We start from the raw sequence: 24,989 nt of genomic DNA, 5'->3' as shown, positions 1-24,989 counted from the left end.
GCGGAGGGTCTTTCCGTACCTATGAAACAGTCCTGCTTAGATTTCTTTATAAGGTGAAAGTATGCTTCAAGCATTCAAAACTGTAGAATTGCATCTAGGTTAGGAAGGGTTTGGTTTGGTTTTGGTTTTCCTTTCCTTTTGGGACATGCCATTATTTCAGCAGATCCAAAGTCTAAATAACTTTTTTCCTAACCTTACATATATCTAATATCCTGCAGAAGAGCACAGTTGTACTGGGGGAGAGGGACTAGACCACTTATACATTTCCCTTGTTCTTGTTTCAGGAGAATTGACTGCAGCTCCGCCTTACAGGACATAACTTCTGTGGAAACTCAGGCAGAAGAGTACTGCTCACATGGTAACTTCTGAAAAGGGAAACTGTGTATCTCACAATTCAGTTTTGCTGTAGTGATTTTTGGAAAATGTCACAGACAGGATGCTTACTAGCTTTACAGTCAACCCTTTGGGATGGTAGAGTTTACATTTAAACAACTTCATGTGTTCTGTTTCTATCTGACACAAAATTGAAAACATTAGAACTAATATGTATTACTTCGACGATCATTTCTGTATCCGTTTATAATCCATTCAGACATAAGAAAGAACAGTAATGTTCAGAATCATACATAGTCCAAATTAAGTATGATTCAAAATTCTGGCTATTTTTTTCCATGCTCAAGACTCACAAAAAGCATCTACAACATAAATAATTCTATCAGTTTTTTTCATCTTGAACTGAAGTCTAAGAATGGTAAGTTTTCAAAACAAATTATTTGACCTTTTCCTTTTCTGCAAAATAAAGCTTTCCGTGACACATACTGTATAAAACACAAGTTTTTCTGTACATCAATCTTAACTCATAGACCAATTCTCTTTTAGAACCCCAGAACAGCATAAAGAGGCAGCTAGTGAGTTGTGAAAAAATTCTAACATTCATATACAAATCTGAGACCAAGAGAAAGATTAAAGTAGAACATCCAGGAAAACTTTGACTTGTGACCAAATGGTTTTGTAAGTATTAACAATTTTTTTTGGTCGTTTTTACAATAACTAACTACATTTTTTAAAAATGTATTTTTAAAATACAGTTTCATGAAAAGTATCCTGGTGGCAGATGGTCTTAATAGTTATGAACAAGCTGATTTCTTTAGTGAATTCATGACAAATATTGACATTAAAGGAGTTAAAGAAATCTGCACATACTAAATAATCTGGCACTTGCAAATGTCCACAAATCCAGAAGTGAGGATATAGTGGAGTATATCAATGTTATGACTTAAAATGCCATTTAAAAGAGCAGATTTTACCAATACAGTTATTCAGCAGTCTCATTGATGATGCACTGCTATCACTGGCTGGTAATAAATACAAAATACATACTACTTTAGTCAAATGGACTATTCTAGTTTACAATAACTATTTGCAAGATTTGTATTAAAAGTGCAATAAATCCATAAGCTTTCTCTTCTGTAAAGGACTGGTATTTTAATCTAATATTTCTGTTAAGAAGCCTTGTTAAATTTCACAAACATGGAGATCTGCTACTGTTGTGGATATATACAAAGATTAACTTCATTAAATCATATTTGTGACTATTGCAACAGTTTAGGGAAGGGCATTGGTTATCCAGTGACTTAAATGGCTTCTGCCCACTTTGTTTCTCACCCTAGCCCATTGTTGATGTTTTCTTCTTCCTGTATGAGACATTTAGGACTGAAACCCATTTTCCCTTCCCTAAATTACTTCTTCCTTGGGAAAGTAAACTTCCCTTGAAGAAAAAGAACCTGTTAATATCTGCGTGCCCAACCACAAAATTCTGAACATTCTTTCATGTCTTGTCCCCAGTCTTTGGGTTACTGTGTCAACTGTGAAGCACACTTCTCAACCTCTAAATGTGGTCTGGTATGCTGGTTTTAGAAATTACCACCATCAAAGAGTGCAATGTGCTAGTCTTCACCAGGTACCTAACAGATCACAATGGTAGATTAAAAAAACCCACTTTAATTACAAAATTGACATATATACAACAAAGTTGTAAATATTTCATAAAACATACATTTACCACCATTTGGATGGTACACAATTTACTAGCATTTAGAACCCTAACTTATATTTCTGTTGAAACAGCCAGTGTTATCATGCCTGCTCTGTGCAGCCACAGAATCCAATAAAAAGCATACTTGGGTATGGGTAAACCTTCAAAAATAAATGAATAAATGTGAGCCATCAAAGTGAATTCCTAGCGGATTAGTGGGTTAGTGCTTGGTGTGGCATCTATGGCATCTTTGATATGGTACTGCGAGCTTTGAAAGGGGTTTTTTTAAACTTCATTGGAAGTATCATATATTTAAACTACGTGGCTCAAGGTACCTACTTAATTTGCTTCCACTGAAGATGCGTTTGTTTTCACTGAAAATCTTTTCATGGCTATTCTGATTCAAAACTCTTCTTTGAAATGCAGAGTTGTTATCTGAACAAATTAGCATTTGCTAATTACTACTGAATATACTTAAAAACAATAATGCACTGGAGAACTAATGTTCTCTTGGATATACTTTCCTAACACTAATATATATATTATCATAATTACTATTAGGTCACCATTTTTTCAGCTGGAAGCAGAAAAATCTCTGTTTGGAAAATCAATTAAATTATTAATATAAACTACATTCTACTATTACACTTATTATCTGTGGTCTTGAAATGAAAATTACATTGAAAATGTGGGGTTTCTTCATTTAGATACCTCTGATGTGTTGGCAGGGTGTCATGTAATACTGAAGAAATGGCAGAGAACAAAAAAAATCATGAATGCAACAGGAATAATAGCTTCATTGAATATTCTCTGATTGAGTTTTTTTATAAACATAATTCTAAGGAGAACAAAAAATTTATGGCCCTAGGATTCAATGAAAAATTACTAGTAGCAGTAGTAAGAGTAATCACCATCACTAACACTTTTCTTATGGAATGCATCAGTACCAAGTAAAACTCATTTTTCATTTCCCAATCCAGTGTGTATTATACAAACCTACACTGATACAGAATCCCCATTCTAAAAATATCTTTATGTTTAAGCAGACACAGCAGAAAAAAGGCAGAAGAGCAAGACACTAGCTCATACATTTTTTCTCAATGGAACATTCTCATTGGCAAAATGTCATCAAATTCAAAGTAATCTTAATTATAAAAAAAAGTCCTGGCAGAAAAACTGATGAATTCACATATATGCACAAAACTGACAAAAGGAGTCTGCTCTTAAAATAACAGCATGGCATGACTGTGAATACCCAGAAGGGCATAGATCATAAAATATATATCTCATAAAGTATATTACTATTGTCATGAGACAGACACATGAGTTCAGACACTTGTCTGAACACATCAAGAGAATAGTAAAAATCCTTAGCATGTACTTAAAGGTGGTTTTTTATAAAATAATCACGATATTCTACTTCAAAGGGAATCCATCAATATATTTAAAAAAAAATATAAGAGAGAGTACTGAATAACAAAATTATATTTTAGTAATAGCATTGAGTGATAGTATGGAAATTGAATAACTGATACTAAGTAGCAACCAGAATGGATTAGCAATTCAGATGATGATGGAAGTACAAAGTGTTGGGTCACTTACCATAGCAATGACTGCTGCTCCAGCTCCAGCAAGTGCCACAATGAACAAGTGGAATGTCATGTTTAGCTGCAAAGGGGAACAAAGAAAGGGACTTTCATGGTGGCATGCTAAACAGAAACTGAACAAAAAGTCAGAATAACGTAAAGCTAACAACTACTTTCCTTGTGACACCCTTCTACAAAAGTAATAATTACTAATACTTTTTCCAAAAGATTGACATGACTACATGACATTGGGTTTGTGCTTGTTTTTTTTAAAATATTGGAATCAGGGATAAAGCATAGTTCTGTTTAAAAATACTGTATTTAAATTATAAAATATTATGGAAACTAATTATTTAAAAATAAACTAAGTTACAATAATACCTAACCAGACCTACAAATGTTTGTGGTGGTTTCTCTAGTGGCAGACAGCCTAAGAAAACCCTGTTTCCCTTCATTAGCTGTAGCTTTCCATCCTCATATATTGATTTACTTCCCTCCCAAATTACTAGATGATCTTTAAGGTCCCTTCCAACCCAAAGCATTCCATGATTCTATGAAATTTGCCAGTAAAATTTGTTCATAGTAATATAATACAAACCAGGTTATTTAAATAATTCAAGTTAACCACCTTCCTCATCTCACCCCAAACCAAACAATCACATTTGTTTTTAATTTCAGTGGTCTGGTTTACACAGCAACCTGAATGTTGACTGCACAGCGAAGGTTGCATTTTCTTAGATGGTTTTGGTATAAAGGCAAATTGTGTACCTTCACTCTGAGAGAATTTATTCAAACATAGTAAGACCCAGCAAAACATTTAGCAAAGCACCCTCTGATTTCAGAGGGATCAAGAATTTAGCCTCTCTTTTTGTTTCAGATGTAATTTTGTTTGTCCTGTCTTCATCCCTGATCATTTAAGAACAAAACCAGAAACCTCAGCTGAACTAAAATAGGTGGCCTGTGCCTAAGGGAGAAACTACAAAGAAAAACATACTAGGAGTTATTATCCTAGCACACTGCAAGATTTGGTCAAATCCATTTGAATTTTTTACTCTCCTGTCACAACAGCAATCATAAGATATTCAAACAGTGGTTCATTACATAGACCTATTCATTGTGCAGCAGGTACATTAGCTTTCAAAAACATCCCAGTAATAATATACATGACAATGGAATTCTTAAAAAAATTAAAATACGAGTGTATTTAGAAAACAAATGACTGGAAAAATTGCACTGACTAAATTTGGTACATGATAAAAGACTAGGAAAAGTATTTGCTGACTGTATTTTCCACCGGGATTTTATTTCATCACCATAGCTAGAATTAGAACATGAAGAGTAAGAAGAAAACACACATCAGTTACCTCCTACTATAAAATATGTTATGGATTTGCCAAAAATATTATCACATTTATTCACCTCATTAGAGTCACACATCTTGATGAAACTTTCTGATGTGGTGCAAACCTTCTTCTCCTCTCCAATAGTTACAATACCTGGAGCAGAACAAATATTCACAGTATTTAGTATTCCTAGCACATGGCAGCTTACTTCATATAAGCCAGAAAAGCTAAGAAATACACATTCTTGGCTGCTTTGAAGAATTTGTTTTAACAACAAAATCAGTTTTTCATTGATGATCGAGGGCTGGAGCACCTCCCCTATGAGGACAGGCTGAGAGAGTTGGGGTTGTTAGCCCAGAGAAGAGAAGGCTCCAGGGAGACCGTATAGCAGCCTTCCAGTACTTAAAGGGGGCTTACAAGAAAGATGGGGAGGGACTCTTTACCAGGGAGTGTAGGGATAGGACAAAGGGTAACAGTTTTAAACTGAAAGAGGGTAGATTTAGGTTAGATATAAGGAAGAAATTCTTTACTGTGAGGGTGATGAGACACTGGCACAGGTTGCCCAGAGAAGTTGTGGTTGTCCCCTCCCTGGCAGTGTTCAAGGCCAGGTTGGACGGGGCTTTGAGCAACCTGATCTAGTGGAAGGTGTCCCTGCCTGTGTCAGGGTGGGGTAAAACCAGATGATCTTTAAGGTCCCTTCCAGCCCAAACCATTCTATGATTCTATGATAATTTCAGCCATCACAAAACTAACACATCCTCTATTTAGTAAAAGCCCTAGTAGGAAACATGCAGATAATAATTTTTCATCCATTTTTGAATATATCTTAATTCCAGATTTTGATCAGCACAAGCATCAAAACACTGGAAGATTATTTGCAACTAGTATATACACTTACCATGTTGTTCACAAACATTCTCTACCCTCATGTGGAGAAATGTGCTGTATACTTTTTTCAGATATGTTAATGTGGTACAAAGCTTCTTTCACAAGTAATTAAAAAACATTACCCAAACATATACTTTATTGCCATAATAGTTCGTCCATCAGCAAGAATAACTAGAATCTGCCACATTGTTTCCTTTAGCTAATGTATGGATACTAAATCAAAGACTAGCTTGAAGAAAACGGCAATAACTTGGTTATCATGAAAAATGATACTGTTCTTTTCTATTAGTAATCAGTGGTTTTACTCTGAATTTACAGGGAACATGTATGTTCACAGAATACACATTTTATATGTTAGCATTCTATGCACATTTTAAACAAATAATAATAAAAATTAGGCATGAATATTAGCAAAATAAAAGGTCATAGAAGAATTAATACTCTTGATGAGATCTGTATAGACAATTGCTTTCTGAAATCAGCTGTCATGCAATCATCATCAATAAATCAATAAATCAATAATCAATAAATTAATCAATAAATTAAATAAATCAATATTTAATCAATAAATTTAAAAAAATATTTTTTTCCCCTTATGAAAACAATAATGTGAAATATTTTATTTCAGGTTAAGTGGACTGTTTAATATGAATAAAACTGTTTCATTCCCAAGCAATACAGCATTTTTTTCTACCTCAAAATAACAATTAAAAATATACTGAGATTTTATTTTAGGCCAAGGCAACAAAAGGAAGACTCAAGGAATTGCCTGACGAGAGCATGATTACCCAAAGCTCTGTGGGCTGAGAAACCAATGAGGCCAGAACATCTAGAATCAAATCAGTCTTGTGGCAGAAAGGAACTGAATTATCATCACCAACACAAGAATTCTAAAGACTTTTTAAGATTCCAAGCCCACTTTTGTTCAAATTTCCCATCCCCTCAAAACACATGTATGTGTATATCCCCACTTTATTCTAACCTCCACAGTTCAGGCTTTAGCCCCACTCTCTCTCTCTGCTAGCCTCTTAGAGCATTAGTATTTGTATTGTTGCTCTTAATCAAAATTTTTGCAAGCAATGAATTTTGTGCTGCCCTGATTCACCTCTGCAGAGACAGATGAATACCTAGGATCTCACACATCCAGATCAGTGTCTTACCAGAAGATTAAAGAGTCATTCTCCAGAAAACTGACTAACTAAGCATTTTAGACAAGTTCCAGCAATTCCAAAAGAGACTAAACAGAAGGCCCAAGCCAAATTTTCAGTACTCTGGGAAGATGGACAATGTTGATTCAATTTTGTTAGGCCTGAAAATGCAGTGCATCTATAATATGCTGCCTTGAGTAGTGGGTAACAGGATAGAAAGAGATGCTTAACAATTTTTTCAGAAACACTGAAACAGTTCATTTCAGATACATGGAAGCAAAGCAATGCGATGCTTTCTTTCATGAAATCTTGTTTTATATATTTAATGCTCTTCATTCACATACCATACTGGCGAAGATCCAAGCAAAGATTAGCTCCATCCACTACAGTGGCATTTCGGCAAATGGTCCACAGATTGAAGTACATATAAACAGGCAGAGAAGTGAAAGCTGTAACACCAAGCCAGGCCAACATAAAGATGTATGTCAGCATTATAAACTGCAATAAAAGAGGGAAAAACAAAGCCAGTAGTAAGTCAGAACTTAACTGATACTCCATTGCAAAAAGAGGAACCACAGAGAAGTAACAAACACATTTCTGATTGGTTTTGTCTGTTTCAGTCCTTATTTAAATTATAGTTTTGGTCTGATAATCAATTCATGATCTGGTCAAAGTGAGTGATGGAGAACTAACATGATGTTTCTGAAGAACAAGCAGTTATGCTTCCAGAGGTGCAAGCTTACTCTACACTCCTGTCACTTTTGGGCCTATGATTGATTCAAAGCATCATATCTGAAGCACAGACAGCTGCACGCTTTGTGAAGCAAATCTTTCTCTCTCTCCACTCCATAGTTAAGACAAGAGGCCACATGGGGTTTTTTTCCCCTATCAATCATGATGCAAAAAATAAGAATGAAATACTATAGGCTTTGCTCACATTTGTTTTTAAAATATGGGTCTTAACAAAAACGAGTCATTATCCACGGCTGCCACAGAATCTCACTGGCAAATCCATTTTGCATTGATCCAATGAGACAATATATTTGTCATTTTGTTACTGTACTTAGACATATTTGGAGTCTACATACAAGGGAATTCGTCTTTCAGAACAAACTAGGGTGCTTACCTCTGTAATAAGAAATGCATTAAATAACATGCTTTGCAACACGTGTTCTCCAAAGGCTACACATTTTCTTTTTTAGCCATGAGCCTCAAAAGTATAGCAATCTGCTTGTAGGGGGCATTGAACTCTACTTGTCTTCAGGGCCCACAGTTATGCTGGCACACCCAGCTTCTGTAAATATGTAAGCATGTTACATTCCTACTCTGCTGCTGTCCTGAGATGACTAGCGGGCACATTCATCAGTAACAAATTACCTTTTCATTTTATCCTGTGGAAAAGATATGAAGATGCTACATGGTTAAATGTGGAAGATAAGTCAGCCTCTAAATGTTGAATCCAAATAGCCCCAAGATTTGATGGCTTTGGAAATTACGATAAATCTAAACACATTACTGAAACAAAACAATTTCAGCACACTAACATTTTTCTGTCTGCTTACCACAGAAAAACACTGATTCTGAGAACAAGAAATAAGCTATTTTTAAAAGCTAATAAAATGGTCCACAATCTGCTTAAAATGAAACCTTAATGAGTTAATAATGGGAAAATGGAAGACATTTTCTAGTTCTTTTTTAATGTAAGATCTCTCATATCAGGTGATAAAGGAAAAAGCCCAATATAAATATGTATTTTAGTTATGGAAATCAAATAAGGTCAGACTCAAAAGGGTGCAAATGGTAGTAAAAATTGTTAGACAAGTAGCTTGTCCACATGTACCTGATCAGGAAAAGCATTCCAAAACAACAAAAGGTTTGAATTTTAGGTGAGGTAGTTTTGTTACTTTGAAGTTAGGGGAGGGACATTCTCAAGCAATGTTAGAGACCTTAATTTGATTTACTTTAACTCACTTCCAAAGAATATTAAATAAAAGCCATTTTAATTCTGAGGAAGTGTATTTACACAGGGATTTAACGTAGTTTAATTAATCCAGCTTAAAATTCAATTCAGATTCATTTTCCTGATTGTCCCTAGGTAGATGAGTCTTTCAGCGGTAGTCTGAAAGGCTGGAGAGTTTATAGTACTAAAAATAAGTATCGGAAGGATGCAAGAAAGTAAAAGATAAAGTGGAACAAAGAATAGAAGTATTCCGTTTAATACTCTGGGTATCTGCTTTCTATCCTTTTATTTATTTAGTACTCAACACTTCAGCTTTACCTACTAGTTTGTAAGTTGTGAACCATTTTAACTTTTCCCGTAACATCAAACTAGCTTAAAAAGGAAACTGATGTGTCTAACTTATGTTTAAAGATTTTTGAAAATGTATTCATGCAGATAATGGCTGTCTTCCTTTCCAATTTTTCCCCAAAACACTCTTACTAGAAAACCAACTGATAAAATAGAGAAAGTGATAGCAAATATATAATAAATATACACCCTTGAATGTTACAGCAAACTCTTCTGTGTGTCAGTTGTTTTATATAATGGAAATTCTATTCCATCTATTGCAGAAAAAATAGTCAATACAAGTAAATACTGCTCTGTACACACTCCTATTTATTTTTTTCATTATTGCTCCTTTATTGTTTCTTTTTTTTCTCTCCATATTAGTGTTAAAGCTAATGAGACAACATCTGGTTCAACCCCAGGCACTCATTTACAAATAATTACTTGGAAAATTACTTGGAAATGTAGATTCACTTCAGGGCTATGAATTCCCAACAAAAATGACATGTCTGATCTTAATTTATTATCAAGCTAAAGAGTTGTACTCAGTTTTTCTAAGGTAGGAGCAAGAAATAAAAAAGAAGACTCACTATGTGTTCTCAGAACAGCCTTTAAATTCTCGGTTTACTATATTCTAGAAGTATTTTAAAAGTAAAACCAGCTTCCTTGGTTATTCTATGAGTTTGCCAAAACCAGGTAAGCCGGAGGCCTTATTTTTGAGGTTTCTTCTATAATTTCTGAACTAAATAATATTTAATAAATTTAGTACATCTCTCACAGTGTAATAGATACATAATAATTTAATGTAGAACTAAACCTTTGATATTAGTTATATTACTGAACAGTAGTAATTGTTTTAAGACTGGGCTCCATACAGATTTGGGAATCTTCCTATTCTGTGATTACCACCAAATGCAGGAAAAAGACCATCCTTACTATGAGCATTACAATTCCTATTTAATATCTGTTAATATTCTGATCTGTAGTGGGTATGAAACCTCTGTAGCCTTGCTTGCTTAAAATCTGTACTGAGATAATACAAAGCTTTGGTAGAGCAAACAGGGAAAAAACAGAGCTTATTAGCCTCTAAAAAAATCTGCCTTGGGCATAGAATAAGAGCAGGAGAAATCTGTCAGATGATAGCTGCTGAGAGTCACAAGAGCTACCTTCTTAGAGAGAATTGCCTGCTTATTTATGGAAGGGATTCTCTTTTAAAAACATGAATCTGGGTGAGTATCTTAGAAAAAGTGAATCAAATGTTGATTTCATTTTAGAAAACAAAGAACTTTATTTTTCATTCCTCAGTCACTTTTGACTGAAGAGCCAGTGGCCAATGACATGCCCAAATTCATGTCATAGCAGCAAGATGACAGGGGAATAAAATAAACAAATCTTATTTGTTTCATGTAAGCATAACTAAAATGCAAAACTTCACATTAAATCACTTGGTAGATATGAGTTATTCCTGGAAGGTGCTATCACTGATATCAGTGAAGCAAATCACAAAAATGTGATTTGCGCAATAATATGCTTTCTGCTGTAGAGGTGTTAAAAAGCAAAAGGTCAACCTTGCACAATGAGTTATTAGTTTCTGGCAACAGGAGGTACTAGCTTATAAATTCTTGTTACAATGGAATGAAACCATGAATTTTTATTTTTTTTTTTTAAACCACAGGTGATATACTAAAGTATTTTTTTAGATCATTTTCTCTTCTATTACAATATTCCCTCTTTGCTCTAGAGACCTTACAAGAAATGCTTAAGGAGCCTGTTCACTCCAGGAATTAAATTCAGAACTCAATCTCCTGAGATTCAAAGGGATCTTTCTCCTTTGAAGTAGCATTCTGCTACGTGACAAGCCAAAGATTTATGAAATAGCAGTACAGCATCTTAAAGAGATATCACAGTTTGTTCTTTAGTATGCTATGTATTGCATTGGTAGTGAAAATTACTTTCTCTGATCAGTTCAGTTTTCACTGTAAGAAGCCAAACACATAAACGCAAAACAAACTGGAAGTGATAGTGAAATTCATCTATCAAAATATGAAGATAAAAGCTCACTAATTGATACTCAGTTCACATTAGGAAAGAACAGCTAAAGCAAATAATTATTTGAACAAAAGAAATCTTTAACCTTTGTAGTGGTTAATTTTTTGTACCAATACCATGGTTGGTAAAACTCTCTTGCCAGAGTTTATAAGCTTTCATTGCCAGTAACACCTTTCCTGAACCATAAATTATCAAAGTAAGCAAATCATCAACGCTTCTGGAAAGATTTTATAAAACAATCTGCTGCACAGATCAATTTCAGGAAGTAGATATTTCAGAGCATGTTCTAAAATGTTGTCTATACAGCACAACAGCTTTTATGGTGCATAGCTGGTTGAAATCCTGTTTCCAATGAAAACATTACCCAAATCCTATTTATTTTAATAAGTCCAAAATTTCAGTTACTGCTTTCTTTTTAAAATTTATGGGTACTTGTCCCATGAAAAGCCCATTCATTGAATTTCAAATGCTGTTCTTGGTTTAGTTTTGTTATAAATATTTCAATACCCCTGAAGAAGCATTGTATGATTGGCTCAGTGACCCTAGGGATAGAGACAGTGAAATCATATCTAAAAGGCACTGTTAATACAGAGAAATGGGTTGAAATGGAAACAAAGTAAACTCCAGTCATTTTATTGTATGACACTTCTGCTTAATACAAAAAAAAAAAAAAAATTTACAGAAAAATAGCAACAAATTCAGAAGTGCCTGAATAAAACTTAACTCCAGAAACCTAGTGTTGCCATGTAATTTTATCTTTGTTCCAAACCATTTAGTACTTACATTTACATTTCCTCTCAATTTAATCATGTACTTTATACGAATTCCCTGACATGATCTCTCAACTCAGAGAGTTGTAAAACATATACACACACACAAAACTTCATTGTTTACTTTCAGCTTGGCAATCTAAGAAGTTCCTTCCAAACCTCTTCCCAGGCTCAGAAATTCTCTTTCACAGTTTTTGCCAGAGATCAAAACTGCATCTACAAAAATCACATACCTCCATCCTGCCAAAAGCCTATTATGCTTCACTGTGAAACCCTGTCAGTGCAGGACATCACCTGAAGATGAGCCCAGGGTCAGCCTTGCTGTCTCTAACTGGAACACTGTGAGGCACCTCACCTCCTCAGTGTGTTGTGTAGTCATGGTTCTGGGTGCAGGTTTCCGATGGCATGTCAGAACAAGGCCCTGGGTGTCCTTTGATGGCAATTCAGAAGCATGAACGGGAAGATCTTTTCAATTTCTTCCTGAACTGCCCTGTCTCTCTAACATCACATTCACTTTCAATCGTCTATAGATTTCATTTCAATACTAATAAAAACTTATTTAGCTTTAGCACTTTGCCCAGCTTTAAATTCATAAATGACCTTTGGCTTTCAGGCCTTCGGCCTCAGTCTTGTCTATTTTGCTGAGAAGAAATTCCTTAACGCTACTGTTTCCTTACTCTGTGCACATTCTGCATATACACATTTACATAGCCTTTTAAATTAATCGTTGCTGTTGCCACATATTTTCTCAAATCTGAACTTTATCTTGATGAAGTTGTACTGATAGAGTGCATAGTTCTTTCTGTGGTTTACAAGAAGTCAGACTTAAAAGTACTACATGTGTCCCTACCTCAGACCTATTGTTTATTTGCATTCAATTTTCTATAATATAGGGTTCTGCCTACTACCTTACATCTACAGTCCGGAGTCAGTAACCTCCTTTGGCCAATAAATTTTTATCATGGATTATTGTAAATATTAGGTATTCTGTTCCTGTTCACAATCTGTATTCTTAAACTACAGGTGTTTAGGTTCTTTTAATTTTTGGGAGGTTCAGAATTCATCCAACAGAATTTTGCAATTTTTGCAATTTGAAAGAAGAACCTCTACATAAATACTTCAACCTCTTCCTAATATTTTTTGCAACAGCATCTTAAATGTATAGTTCCCCATACGCAAATATGAGAGAGAGCATCAAAAACTCGCTGAGTTCCTCTGGAAAGGGTTTTAACATTGCAGAACCTAAACCAGCCTTTGCTGCTTAATTACAAATGTTAGGTTGTCTAGAGCCAGCAATATTATTCTTATTTATTTAAATCTAAATAAAAAATAAGAAATTGAAAAAATTACACAGATGTCTTTAAACTAATTGATATATCATTATTTAACATGTTACAGATCATCCTTTGCCACCATAGCCAACCTCTCCTGGTATTCATACACCCTCTTACACACAGTATGAAATCTAGGTATGTTTAAGAAGGGCGTTAAGTAGCTCACAATAAAATCGCCTCCTCTAACATTCTCATTTCTGCGTTAACTACCATCCTCTATATTCATACCTTATTCCTGAACAGAAGTAAAAGATGAAGCAAAACTATTTCAACTTATCTCATTTTACGTACAATGCTGCTGGAAGAGACTGATATTTTGATATGACCACTAGAATCACTATAATCACAGAAAATATGCATTTACAAAGTCTTTTCTGCTTGGTCTAAAATATCACTCTCATTGCTTATGATCACTTGTTGGACATTTATTATTGCCTCTACAAAACATGTTCATCCTATTTCTCTCTCTGACATATTATATTCCCAGGCACAGCTCCAAGAGTCTTGTTGAAACATGGATACATTTCATGCTATGCTATTACTGTCATGTGGTTGATTCTTCTTGGCTTGCATTCAAGTCAACTGCTTCAAGAGGAAAAAGAATTTAAAAAAGGGCAAAAATAGTCAATATTGGTCTAAATTTCTCTTCATAGCAGGACAGACTTCTCAGGTTTGCCTAATTGCAATTCATCCATATACTAAATGCTAGCTAATATGACATCCCTTAGATTGTTAAAATCTATTATGAGAAAATGATTAAATCCCTGAAATTTTAAATTTTGAAGCATCCATTTTATGGAACTGTTTTCTTTGGGTTTTTTTAAACATTTTCCTTCTACAGACATTTTAGATTGATAAAAAGCTGATTTTGACAAAATTCAAAGCAATTCTCACTGCTACTTTCTGTTTTTTATCTGCACATACATTTTTCTAAAGTTTCCTTTAAATATGTATTTCAAGGTTGAAATATTCTACGCATGATGTCTATTGCTTTGTAACTATTTAGATGACTATAAAAAGCTGGTTTACTTTCAGATTTACTCTGAATTGATTTACTGGTAGCAGTGGGGGAGGAGATTTCCACAGCTGCATCAGAAATACAGAAAGAAGATTTTTTTAACAAATTGATTAATTTTTTGAAACTTTGCTTTGTAAACAAATCCACTAGCTATCAGAACATACTCACTTTGAAAAAGATGGCTTTGCATTGATGCAAGGGTAGGTTTTCCCTGAAGATTTTATAATTATCTTTTCAGTACTTCCTTATAGAACAATCACACTAAATTTTTTTATTTCTGAATCTTCTTTAGAACGTTGATGGTTTTGTACCATTATGACACTTAAAGATGTTAGCATTAGTTATTTTATGTGTTCTTCAGGCACAACTATAATTTTTGTAGTCCAACAGGCTTCTGAAGTCCTACAGAGCATTGGATATATTTAACAGCAGCAAAATTTCCTATTTAATTTTACAGTCTTCCAGATAGTAATTACTTTTTCTCAAAATGTATATGCATATATTTTCACATTCTCACAGTTTTCCTCCTCCTTTTGTTTTTCTTCTTGGTACTCTCTGGGAATATAGCTAAGCTATTGGTTTTGTATTTAAATGTGAGTACAGATAAATAATCTGGTTTTAAAACTGCTTTTTAAAAAATTGGAGTAGACATATTCATTAAATACTGCTACTTCATGGGTTCTTCACACTATGTTCATGCCACATAACTACTCAATTCAAAGACATAAAATGTGAAAATAATCAGTTCCATCATGACCCATTCCCTGCCAATGTAGGCAGGTCCTAGTAGTAAATTTCCAGGTATTTTGCTTCCAAACTGCTGATAAACTATTTAGAAAAACCTGATCCATACTCTAATGGTTTTCAGTGATGACAAGTTTTCTATACACAGAAAAAGATAACACCCAGCTGGGAAAAGACTGCACTATACAGATTGTTTACATTTTTCACATTGCCAAGACTGCAATTTTTGTTCAGGAAGTTTGCATGGTCTATACTTGGGAACAAGACAGTGAAGCTTAAACTAGAAAGCAGAAATAATACTCTTATAAATTCTCTAAACAGATTTGTCACTCAAAGTGAATGCTTGGCTGTCAAAAATAAGAACATGTGTTCTTTCCTGACTTGTTCTTAATGGGGTTTGAGAAGTCTATGAAAGAATCAAGGGGTAGGGACCTTCCTTTGTCATTTGCTGTCTTGACAAAAAGTGAAAGTCAGTAACACAGCTTTTAATCAGCCAAGGGATTCTAAAAATGTGACCATAAATGTTAAAGCTCTTCAGTTGAATGAGGTATTGTTAAAAATACTCTGGTTTGCTAAGTCTAACCACCTTAACTTGAATGCCAATCATCATACGCAAATAAAAGGATACAAGCAGTGAGGGGATAAATTTATAAGTTTCCTTCCTTCTTCCTGGGCAAGCAATACCAAAAAACATTTACAGTGGTAACTATGAATTTATAAATCATCAACAAGAAGATGCAGTTCATATGAAGAACAAAAAGCTGTATATGGTTTCTGTGGATTTTAACTTTAAGTGGGAGAACTGAAAAACAAGCAGTCTAGAAACCATTAGGAGTGGAAAAAGGACACATCTTTGACCGTAAAATTGTGAATTTATGATAATGCCACTGACGTTCACAGGTTTAAATAACTATAAAAAGAGTAAGGTATCTAGATGCAGTGAAAAAGAATAAGGCAGTCGGGTGAGAATAAAGCTCTGGGGAAACTGTGATCATCTGATGAAGCATTCAGGTTAAAACTGAGAAGGATTATCTGAATTTAGGGGAAATAAAGCTATCACCTTGAATGATTTATGATGGTCATAATAGAAAGGTAAAGCCCATGGAGAAAGTGTAACAGCTTCCACAGTCCAGCACACTTTGGAAATGTATGACAGCACATTTTCAGAAAATAGTTTCATTAAAAAACCTACTTATTGACTGAGCTTACATGCCAAGGAAAAATCCTGTCCTCGATGTGAACAAAACACAGCATAATCTGAACAAAAAGTTTGTCCAGCTTATCACCAATAAAAATTCTGTCAGTGAGCAGCAAGACCAAGAGAAGCTGAGAAGCTACTGGTAAGGCACAATAGAATGTCTGGCACACTCCTCTATTAAAGGAAGCAATGTACACTGCAGTCAACAAAAGGGCTGTGTATAAAACACATGGTAAATTATGTGAGAAGAGGAATGATCAGATGAAAGAATGATTTTGTAAGTGTGATATCCCCAAGTGAGAAAATCTGAAAGTATAAAGAAAAACAAAACAATATGGCCAGATTACAGAAATAAGACAGACCAAAAGTACAGTCAGTATCTAGAAATATATAATCTCTGAGCTCACTAAAAAAGATGTCTAAAGGTATAACAAATACAGAATAAGAAAAGTAATACTTTCATTCTTCTTTTTAAGAAATCGTGTGTATATTAACAATGTAGTTGGGAGAGTAATGGCATAAAGATGAGAGATTCTCTTAACCACTCAACTGAGTTCTGAAGTATTGCTATGGCTTGTCCTTCCTATTTCAAGAACAATCACAGAAGATTACAAATAACCAAGTCCTCTAAAGAAATTCCAACACTGGTCTAGTATCCACACATAAGTTGACTTTCAGAAATCTATAAAATCATTAATATGTTTTATTTTATTTACTAACTCCAGCAGTGTTTAGATAGCAAATGTTACTCACATAAACTCCAATTGAAGGGTTCAAGCAGGATACATCCTACAAAATTTAAATAGTTGACTGAAGTGCTGAATATAAAAGACCTAGCTTAAAATCCTTGAAGGTTATCCTCTTTGCGGAAAATAGGACAGTCATTTGCAGAAAAATTCACTTCATCTGAGAAAGTCTCTCTAACCTTCTCTCTCCTTTAACTACTGAAGGAGCATAGGCCCTTCTCGTGGCAACCGTACCGACATTCCTAGTTAGGTGGGATACATCTGTGTCACAATACATTCCCTCTGAAATTAACTTCTCCATCATCTTCTGGGGTATTTGTGGCAATAATACATGAAACTGGTTTTTAGCTATGCAGTCTGAAAGGTCAGACCACCATATGAATCTCACCTTCCCCATTTCCCCATGTTAGTGTCTGAAACTACTTACGTATGGCATTCACTCCTTAATATGTATTGGGACAAGAGTTTTGTTAGACGCTTTCTTTATTTAAGATTGGATTAAGGGATTCTAGACACATCGATACATCTGCTGTCTTGGAGAGGTCCTTTACTTCTCATAAATGAAGCAGCAGTGGTATGAAGCATTCTGCATTCCTCAGATACAGCAGTATTCAATCAGAAGGAAGGCCTCTCTGGCTGTCAGCTCAGCATTTTGCCACCAGAATATACAGATATGGTATCTGATTTTCAGAAAGGACAGCTTCATTTCTAGCATTCAGAAATGATGCATCTGTTCTGGGTGGGAAAGCCAGCTGAGCCTGCACTGAACTCTGTTCCTCCTGTTACACAAAGAATCAGATGTCAATATGATGCAGTTTCACTGCCTCTAGAATAACTGGTCTGGTAAGGGCAAGATGAAGTGACAAGTTCACATCCTTTACAGATGTTTTTTCAAAACATTTGTGGAGCTTTCATGGTTTTTCTTGCAAAATAAAATTTGGGAATATTTTGGAAAGTTCAAGTTTTAGTTTAAGCATTTAAGAAGCAAGGGTCAAATAGCACATAGGTATTCAGGTAGCCAGTATAATTTTCAAAGGCAGAAAAATCCCTTTCTCTCATTAAAATAAAAGGTTCCTAAATACTAAAGATACAGAAGATATATTAGCTAGTGCAACTTAGAATATAAAACGTCTTTCTCTAGAGCCTTAACACGTTTCTTTTAAAAGGTAGGACACAAAGAAATAGAAATACAACTGCTAGGATGAAATCTTTATTCAATGTTTTCTGATGAAATAAAAAGAACTGCTTTCCCATTTCATAGCATAAAATTTTCATAAGAGTAAACTTTTTCAAGGAAAAAAGGCTCATTTGTGTTTCTTTCTTATTGACTCTGTAAGCAGACATTCTAAAACAAGGCGTAAATGAGGTTTTCCATGATCAAGCTAGCTGAATATAAATAGGAAGGGTATTAAATTGCAAATATAAAAACAGTGGCACAGTTGGCCTCAGACCTGTCTCCCATTCTTCACTAATCATGCTGCAGCACAATTATATATAACTGTTTATTTAATTCTCTAAAAGCATGTTCAGGCATTGAAAAATGAAGACTAAAACCACAACCATCGCTTCTCAAACGTGACTAGCAATGTTATACCACTTTTGTTTTCCTTTTGGTTTACTTTTCACAGTAAATTAATTCTGAAAACACTGCCAATGAGACTCTTCACTGTCACTTTCACAGGCCGCCTCTCAGATCTGAGAGGGTACATCCACAGCAGCACCGACATGACTTGGATGCTAGGCCTCTGAATGCTCACAGAGACTGGTTAATCAACTATACAATCACTGGAAAGGCTAGGCTGCTATTTCTTTTTGCATTACTTCAGGCAAAAAAAATTCCTTTTGCCCACATAGAGCTAGAAAGTGCACTAGTCACAGTGAAGGAAGGAGGTCAGGAAAGGCACATGAAAAACTTCTGTAGATGTTGTGTTTTGATGTTCTTAAAAGCCTGCTCTTTGAAGAACATTTTGTTAAGAAAGAGAAAAATGTTACTTTTCAGATTTCCAGTGAGAAATATAGCTTGTCCATACCAAGTTAAAACGAGCTTTTCTTCCTTGACATTTTTTGTTGATTTTTTCCTTCCATTTTCCTAATAGGTTTAGTCACAGACATAATAAATATGCTCATGCAAAATACTAATGAGAAGTAATTGGTGACAATGGTAAAGCAGAAGGACTTCATTTTCAGACTTTAACACACTAAACTGGTATTTGGGAAGACATCAGCAACTTTGATGTGAAATCATAGTCACAACTGGATTTTTACAAAGGTGGTTTTCATGTGGAGCCATTTTTGTCATTTTAATTCTTCAAAACAAGAAATATCTTGTATGTACATTTCTGTTAATATTAAGGTATTGCTAAAAGAAACCAACAGTTTAGTCTTTAAACAGCTTAGAATTTAATATTTACAAAATTACTGTCTCAAAATTTTATACAAGGAAGGTTTCTTGCAACATCTGCCAATCCTCTTCAGCAGCATTATATCATTTTGGCAACTGTACATAACAAAATTTGTTACAGCAAATTTGCATAGCAATAGAACAACTTGGGCTTGACACACAAGGGCACTGATTAGGTTTGTTTTACCTCTCCAGTCATCTTTTTGTTGTTCTTAGAACTTATTTCTTCATATCACTGCATGATTTAAGGAACTGAATAATAATACATAATACCTAAACACATCACTGCTGGACTGAAATATTTTCTAATTCCAAATAGTTTTTTAAATGTAAACTGTTATTTTCCCCTTAGGAATTTTAAATATAAGATAATCAAAATAAACCTAATCAAAAAGGGTATCAAGTTTTAATTGACAAAAATGCTCTATATGCAGTCCTACTCCCAAACCTCTAGAGCACAGAAGCAAAAACCAAACTAATAACTCAAAATAGCAACCTTAATGATATATCATCAGAATAAGACAAGCAAACTGCAGATTTTTTTCTTTTCCAGGGAAGAGAAAAAACGTCCACTAACTTCAAGAATAACAATAATGTGTTTAATTCAAAATAATTGATAGCTTATTTAACTGTGATCATAAAGAGTATACAGCCTTAACCTTAGCAGCACCATGTATATCAATCCAAGGTTTATTAAAGTAAAACACATACATTACAAATTACTGATAAGGAAAATAAAATGCTGAAGGAATTAATTTAATTAATCATTAATAATAAAAGTGATATTAACCATAGAATAGATGCTTAACTCTTAGTTTCTTCTAGACATGTGCTACAGAATTACAGTTTACACTGCAAGGGCATCAAAACTGATGCAGCACTGCTCTGCTGCAATACTGAGACAGGCCTTTATGGGAGCTGTGAAGAAAATAGAATGTTCTGAAAAATTTGCTACTCTGTACAGAATTTGAACTAGCTTAGTAGGTTCTCAGTGAATATAGATTAGAGGTTTCTTTCCAGGAAATGAAAGCAGTGTTGGTATAAGCAATGATTGCTCTTTATTTAAAATGTTCCCAGTCTTTATTTATATATTTATTTAGAAGCTTAAAACAATTCTTAGTCGAGGTGCAAAAATCATACAATGACATTTGACAGGAAAAAAAGGAAAAGAAAGATGAAAAAGCAGCATTACTGTTGAGCATGTTACATCTATGTAGGGATGGTATACATGCCATAATCCCCAACTTCCAATGAGTAGATTATCTGTATTCAGTTTAAATTTAAATGTCAGGATAGCCAAAATAACAGTTTTGATAATCTTTAGTGTGACTGGAAGATATTCTCTATTGCCTATATTTGTTCCTAGTCTGTATTCCAGTTTAATAAATGTTGACGTTTGTAGGAGGGTACAAGGAGAAACCCTCCACTGGCTATTATTTTATATATCGGTTATTGTAAATATAGTATAACAGTAAGTCTACCTTAACACCCAGATCTACTTGGCTATATTTAATAATTTATTTTTTCATCAGAAAATATGATTTGTTAATACTGATGGTGTTTGCAGAAATATCCAACTCCAACAGCTACCAAATGTCCAGGCCTTTTACCTTAGGTGCAGAAGAGTCAAATGCCAAAAAAGTTTGTTACTACCTGATATTGAACAGAGAACTTAAAATAATCCCAAATTCAAATGGTTAGCAATTTTAGTATGAAGAATCTTCATTTAAGTCCCAGTACAAATCAGAATTTTTTTAATCTAGATTTTCCAGGGTCGTAAGTGAATGGTCTCTCCAAACCAGAGATAATATAAGAGTAAATAATGGGCTGTTTGACATTTAGAAACAAAACAAAACCTGATGACAGATCTCAGTCTGTTCCAAAGAGGAACAGGCAAGATATCCAAAATAACAGTGAAAATACTAGCAAGAAAAATATTTCTTGCCCAGTATGGCTGAAGGCATTACACACTTTTAGTCCTGTTCCAAACAGTTTAAGTTGCTGAGAAAAGAAACTTTCGCATTCATCTGGTGGAATTAATTGCTTCTAAGTAGCAAGAGTTACTTAGTGATTAACCAACATAGAGAACATTTCTAACACTCTATTCTTCTTTGCTATGATTTTTAACCACTAAACTGAGGTATCAGAAAACATTAAAGAAACAAAAAACAAAAATAAACTTCACAAGGCACTACAAATATACAAAACATGTTGAAATTGTCATAAGTACAAAAGCTTTCTTAACCACTTACCCAGGCACTGACGCATCTGCCACAAGTGGTGATTTTGAAATCCCCATACAGATCCTTGATGGCACCAGTTGTAAAGAATCCCTCCACCATCAGCAAAATGCCATATACAAAGAATGCAGCTGCTACACCATATATCACATACTTGAAGATGTCAATCCTGTATAGGAACAGCAAAAATTATTTATCTGCATAAAAAATTAAAGCTGACTCTGAAATTTCAGGGTGAGATAATCAGACCCACTAAGCCTCAAAGTTTCTACACTGGAGTCAGCTTAAGTGCTGATGTGCTAGAATGACAGCTGAAGCTGAGGACAGGAGTGAACTTTGGAAAAAAACAGAATTGATATAAGAAACAATAGGCCATTTAATTTAATAAAATGTAAAAATAGATCTGTGTAGGTAAAACAGCACAATTTGTCAGAATAATTTAAAAGTCAGTTTGTTTTTATTTTCTCTAAATAAAGTGGCAAAGAAAAAAGAACAGAAAAAGGAAACAAGACTGACACATCTCCTGAGTAACACATTGTATCCAGCAGTCAGGTTATAGAAAAGATATTTTGTCACAATCTTCAAAAAACCTTTTTAGATCTATAAGTAGTTCTCAAGCTGTAATGCCAATCTGTGCTATCTTATCATCATCATTATTTTTCCACTTATTCTGCAATGGACAAAGTGCCTGACAGAATAATAAAGTCATCAAGAGATATCCCTAACTTCAAACCAGAAACGTGTTATTACGAAAGTAATAAGGTCAGATCATGTGGCATTCTTCTATAATGAGGATTTAAAAAATCTTTTCACAGACCCAAAGCTCAAGAAATGGAAGGATGGCTTACATGAAGAGCCCTAGAAGGCTCCATTTGTTTTGAAGAAGATTACCTGGGTTGTGTAGTTGTCCTGCCCAGCACTGTCTAGAAGTTCAACAGTGGCTGAAGGAGATTCTGCCTCCTAAATGTTCTCTCATGATCAGGGTTTATGAAAAGGTGCTTGAAAGTACCTCCCTGCTCGAAGTGTTTTGTCTAAACTTGGAAACGTTCCTAGTGACCATTGCCTTGGATCAGCAGGTTTCAATGTTTCCTACTTGGACTTCTCTAAAAAACTAGCCACAGTAAGCTTCCAGTTTATGAATATGACACAGAAGGATTTGTGCAACTCTTTAGAGAATGGTAATATCCAGGTATAAGATGTTAGTAAATTCCAGTCATATTGTCCAGGTCAAGATAGCAACAGCTTATAACAAAGTAGGACAAAAAATAAGCCACAGACTCATTAGGATCTGCAAGATGAATTTTGACATGCACCAAACAACTACCCAAAATGGACATTTCTCAAGACATAAAAATGAATACTTTTATTGTTATGAAAAGAAATATTTAATGATAACGTTTCTTTAGGATCACGCTTTTCATCATCACCCAAAGGACAACTCTCAATACATTTTTTACATGTACAACACAATAACAAATCTCAAATCCCCATTAAAATATCTTTGAGTTTGGATGGTTTTCAAGACATTCAAAGTCAGATTCAATTTTACAGTTAATATTTCAGATGTATGACTGTGTCTACAACTTCAATGAATGTATCTTAAGCTTGCATTAGTCTCATAAAAATGTAGTTAAACTTATGACCTGATTGGGGGTGAGAGAATTATTATAAATTAAATGGTTTTGGCACCTATTGTAGCATTTTTTCAGAAGGCGATAACTGGTTTCTGGGAATAAGACAGGATATGTTTTTCCCTAGCATTCAAATAAAAAAGCCATCTCAGCTTTTTTCTATATCGCTTTTTCTTTCATACTCAAGTGAAAATTAGGGTAAGTTTATATCTGTATGGAACTATTCAAAACATGAGCTATTCAAAATGGTGAAACAAATTTAACACTATAGACAGTATTAGATGATGCAAAGATTAAATTTATTTTGATACATATAATTGCTAATTACATTGTAAAAATCCCATTTCCCTAATTTTATAGTAATTCAGCCCATGTAACACTATTTTAAATAGGAAAATTATGTTTTGAACCTATCTTGTCATTACTGATGAAAATAAACTTACAAGAAACAGGCAGCAACTTTGTGACTATTCCATAAGATCTCCTTCAATTCCTACTTTATATACCTTATAAAACTGGTGACCTCCATCAGTGGCTGAAGTCTGGGAGTTCTGCCAGCAGCAGCTCCTCACAGACCTCTGTGTGCTGAGTGCTGTAGAAATTACAAGCTATGATTGCCCTAAAGAGATTAAGACTTTGGGGAAGTCCAGAGACTATTTCAGCCCTTGCAACAGCCCTTTAAACCATCTGTGCTGAGCCTCTCACTGAGCTGCTTGTATCAAAAAGCATACTAAGAGATGTCTGCTTTTTCCTCAGCCTTATGTGTAACTAAAGGAGTAACTTTCACTTAAATCTTCCTTTCACAAGGAAAAAATACATATAGCTATACACTAGCCAAATATATAAATCAATTTCTTCCTCATACACTCTCTACAGAGAGAAGTAGTAAAATTTCTACTGATCAGACTACATGAGATGAAATAGCCAGACTTATTCCAGGGAGAAAGGATCTTGTATGATGCAAAGAGTAAAAATATAAACAAAAACTGTGAAACAATCATTCAACTACCTCTTTACAAGTCAGATAGAATTGCATTGCAATATAACTGCATTTAGTGTGTGCTGTATTTAAAGAAGACATATTAAAATAGTAACAGTTTTTATATACATAGTTTTGAAGATATTGTTGGTATTAAATTATTCTGCAGCATTTAATTTCACATAAACTTTGATTTTCCAACAAAAATATACTAGATAATAAAATACAGGCCTTGTAAAATGGAGATTGCCTTTCTCTAAAATAAAATTTGATTTTTTGTGGGTGAACTCAGGGAGATTAATTGCCATCTGTATTTCAGCAGTCTCAAATGCTGCAGACAAAGCATGAGAGCAACCAGTGAGGTAGAAGGGAATGGCAGAAGGGATGATGAACATAAGCCAATGGGTGAGATGGGTAAGGACAAAGAAAAATAACAAGCAGGGCTTACACTTGTGTAGACTGGAATGGAAGGAAAGAGGTGAGAAAGGAGTAAAGGAAGAAGAGACAAAATTATACAGATAAATTTTGCATTCCTGACAGGATTGGAAAGATACACGTTAGGTGAAGACTAAAGCTACACAAAATGAGAACA

The 24,989-nt window shown here is 34.4% G+C and overlaps 1 protein-coding gene across 1 annotated transcript in view; it reads right to left on the bottom strand.

Annotated features, from left to right (window-relative positions):
• GPM6A (glycoprotein M6A) overlaps positions 1–24,989 on the bottom strand; it is a 126,714-nt gene that overhangs the window by 5,757 nt on the left and 95,968 nt on the right. Inside the window, exons 3-6 of the mRNA XM_074822790.1 lie at positions 21,800–21,956; positions 7,345–7,498; positions 5,041–5,117; positions 3,638–3,703 (exon numbers count right to left, since the gene is read on the bottom strand). Coding sequence (XP_074678891.1) covers positions 3,638–3,703; positions 5,041–5,117; positions 7,345–7,498; positions 21,800–21,956 — 454 coding nt within the window. The remainder of the gene's footprint in view (positions 1–3,637; positions 3,704–5,040; positions 5,118–7,344; positions 7,499–21,799; positions 21,957–24,989) is intronic.

This window comes from Strix aluco, chromosome 4 (assembly GCF_031877795.1).
Source record: "Strix aluco isolate bStrAlu1 chromosome 4, bStrAlu1.hap1, whole genome shotgun sequence".
Taxonomy (NCBI): Eukaryota; Metazoa; Chordata; class Aves; order Strigiformes; family Strigidae; genus Strix; species Strix aluco.
This window is presented reverse-complemented; position numbering and strand designations above follow the sequence as displayed.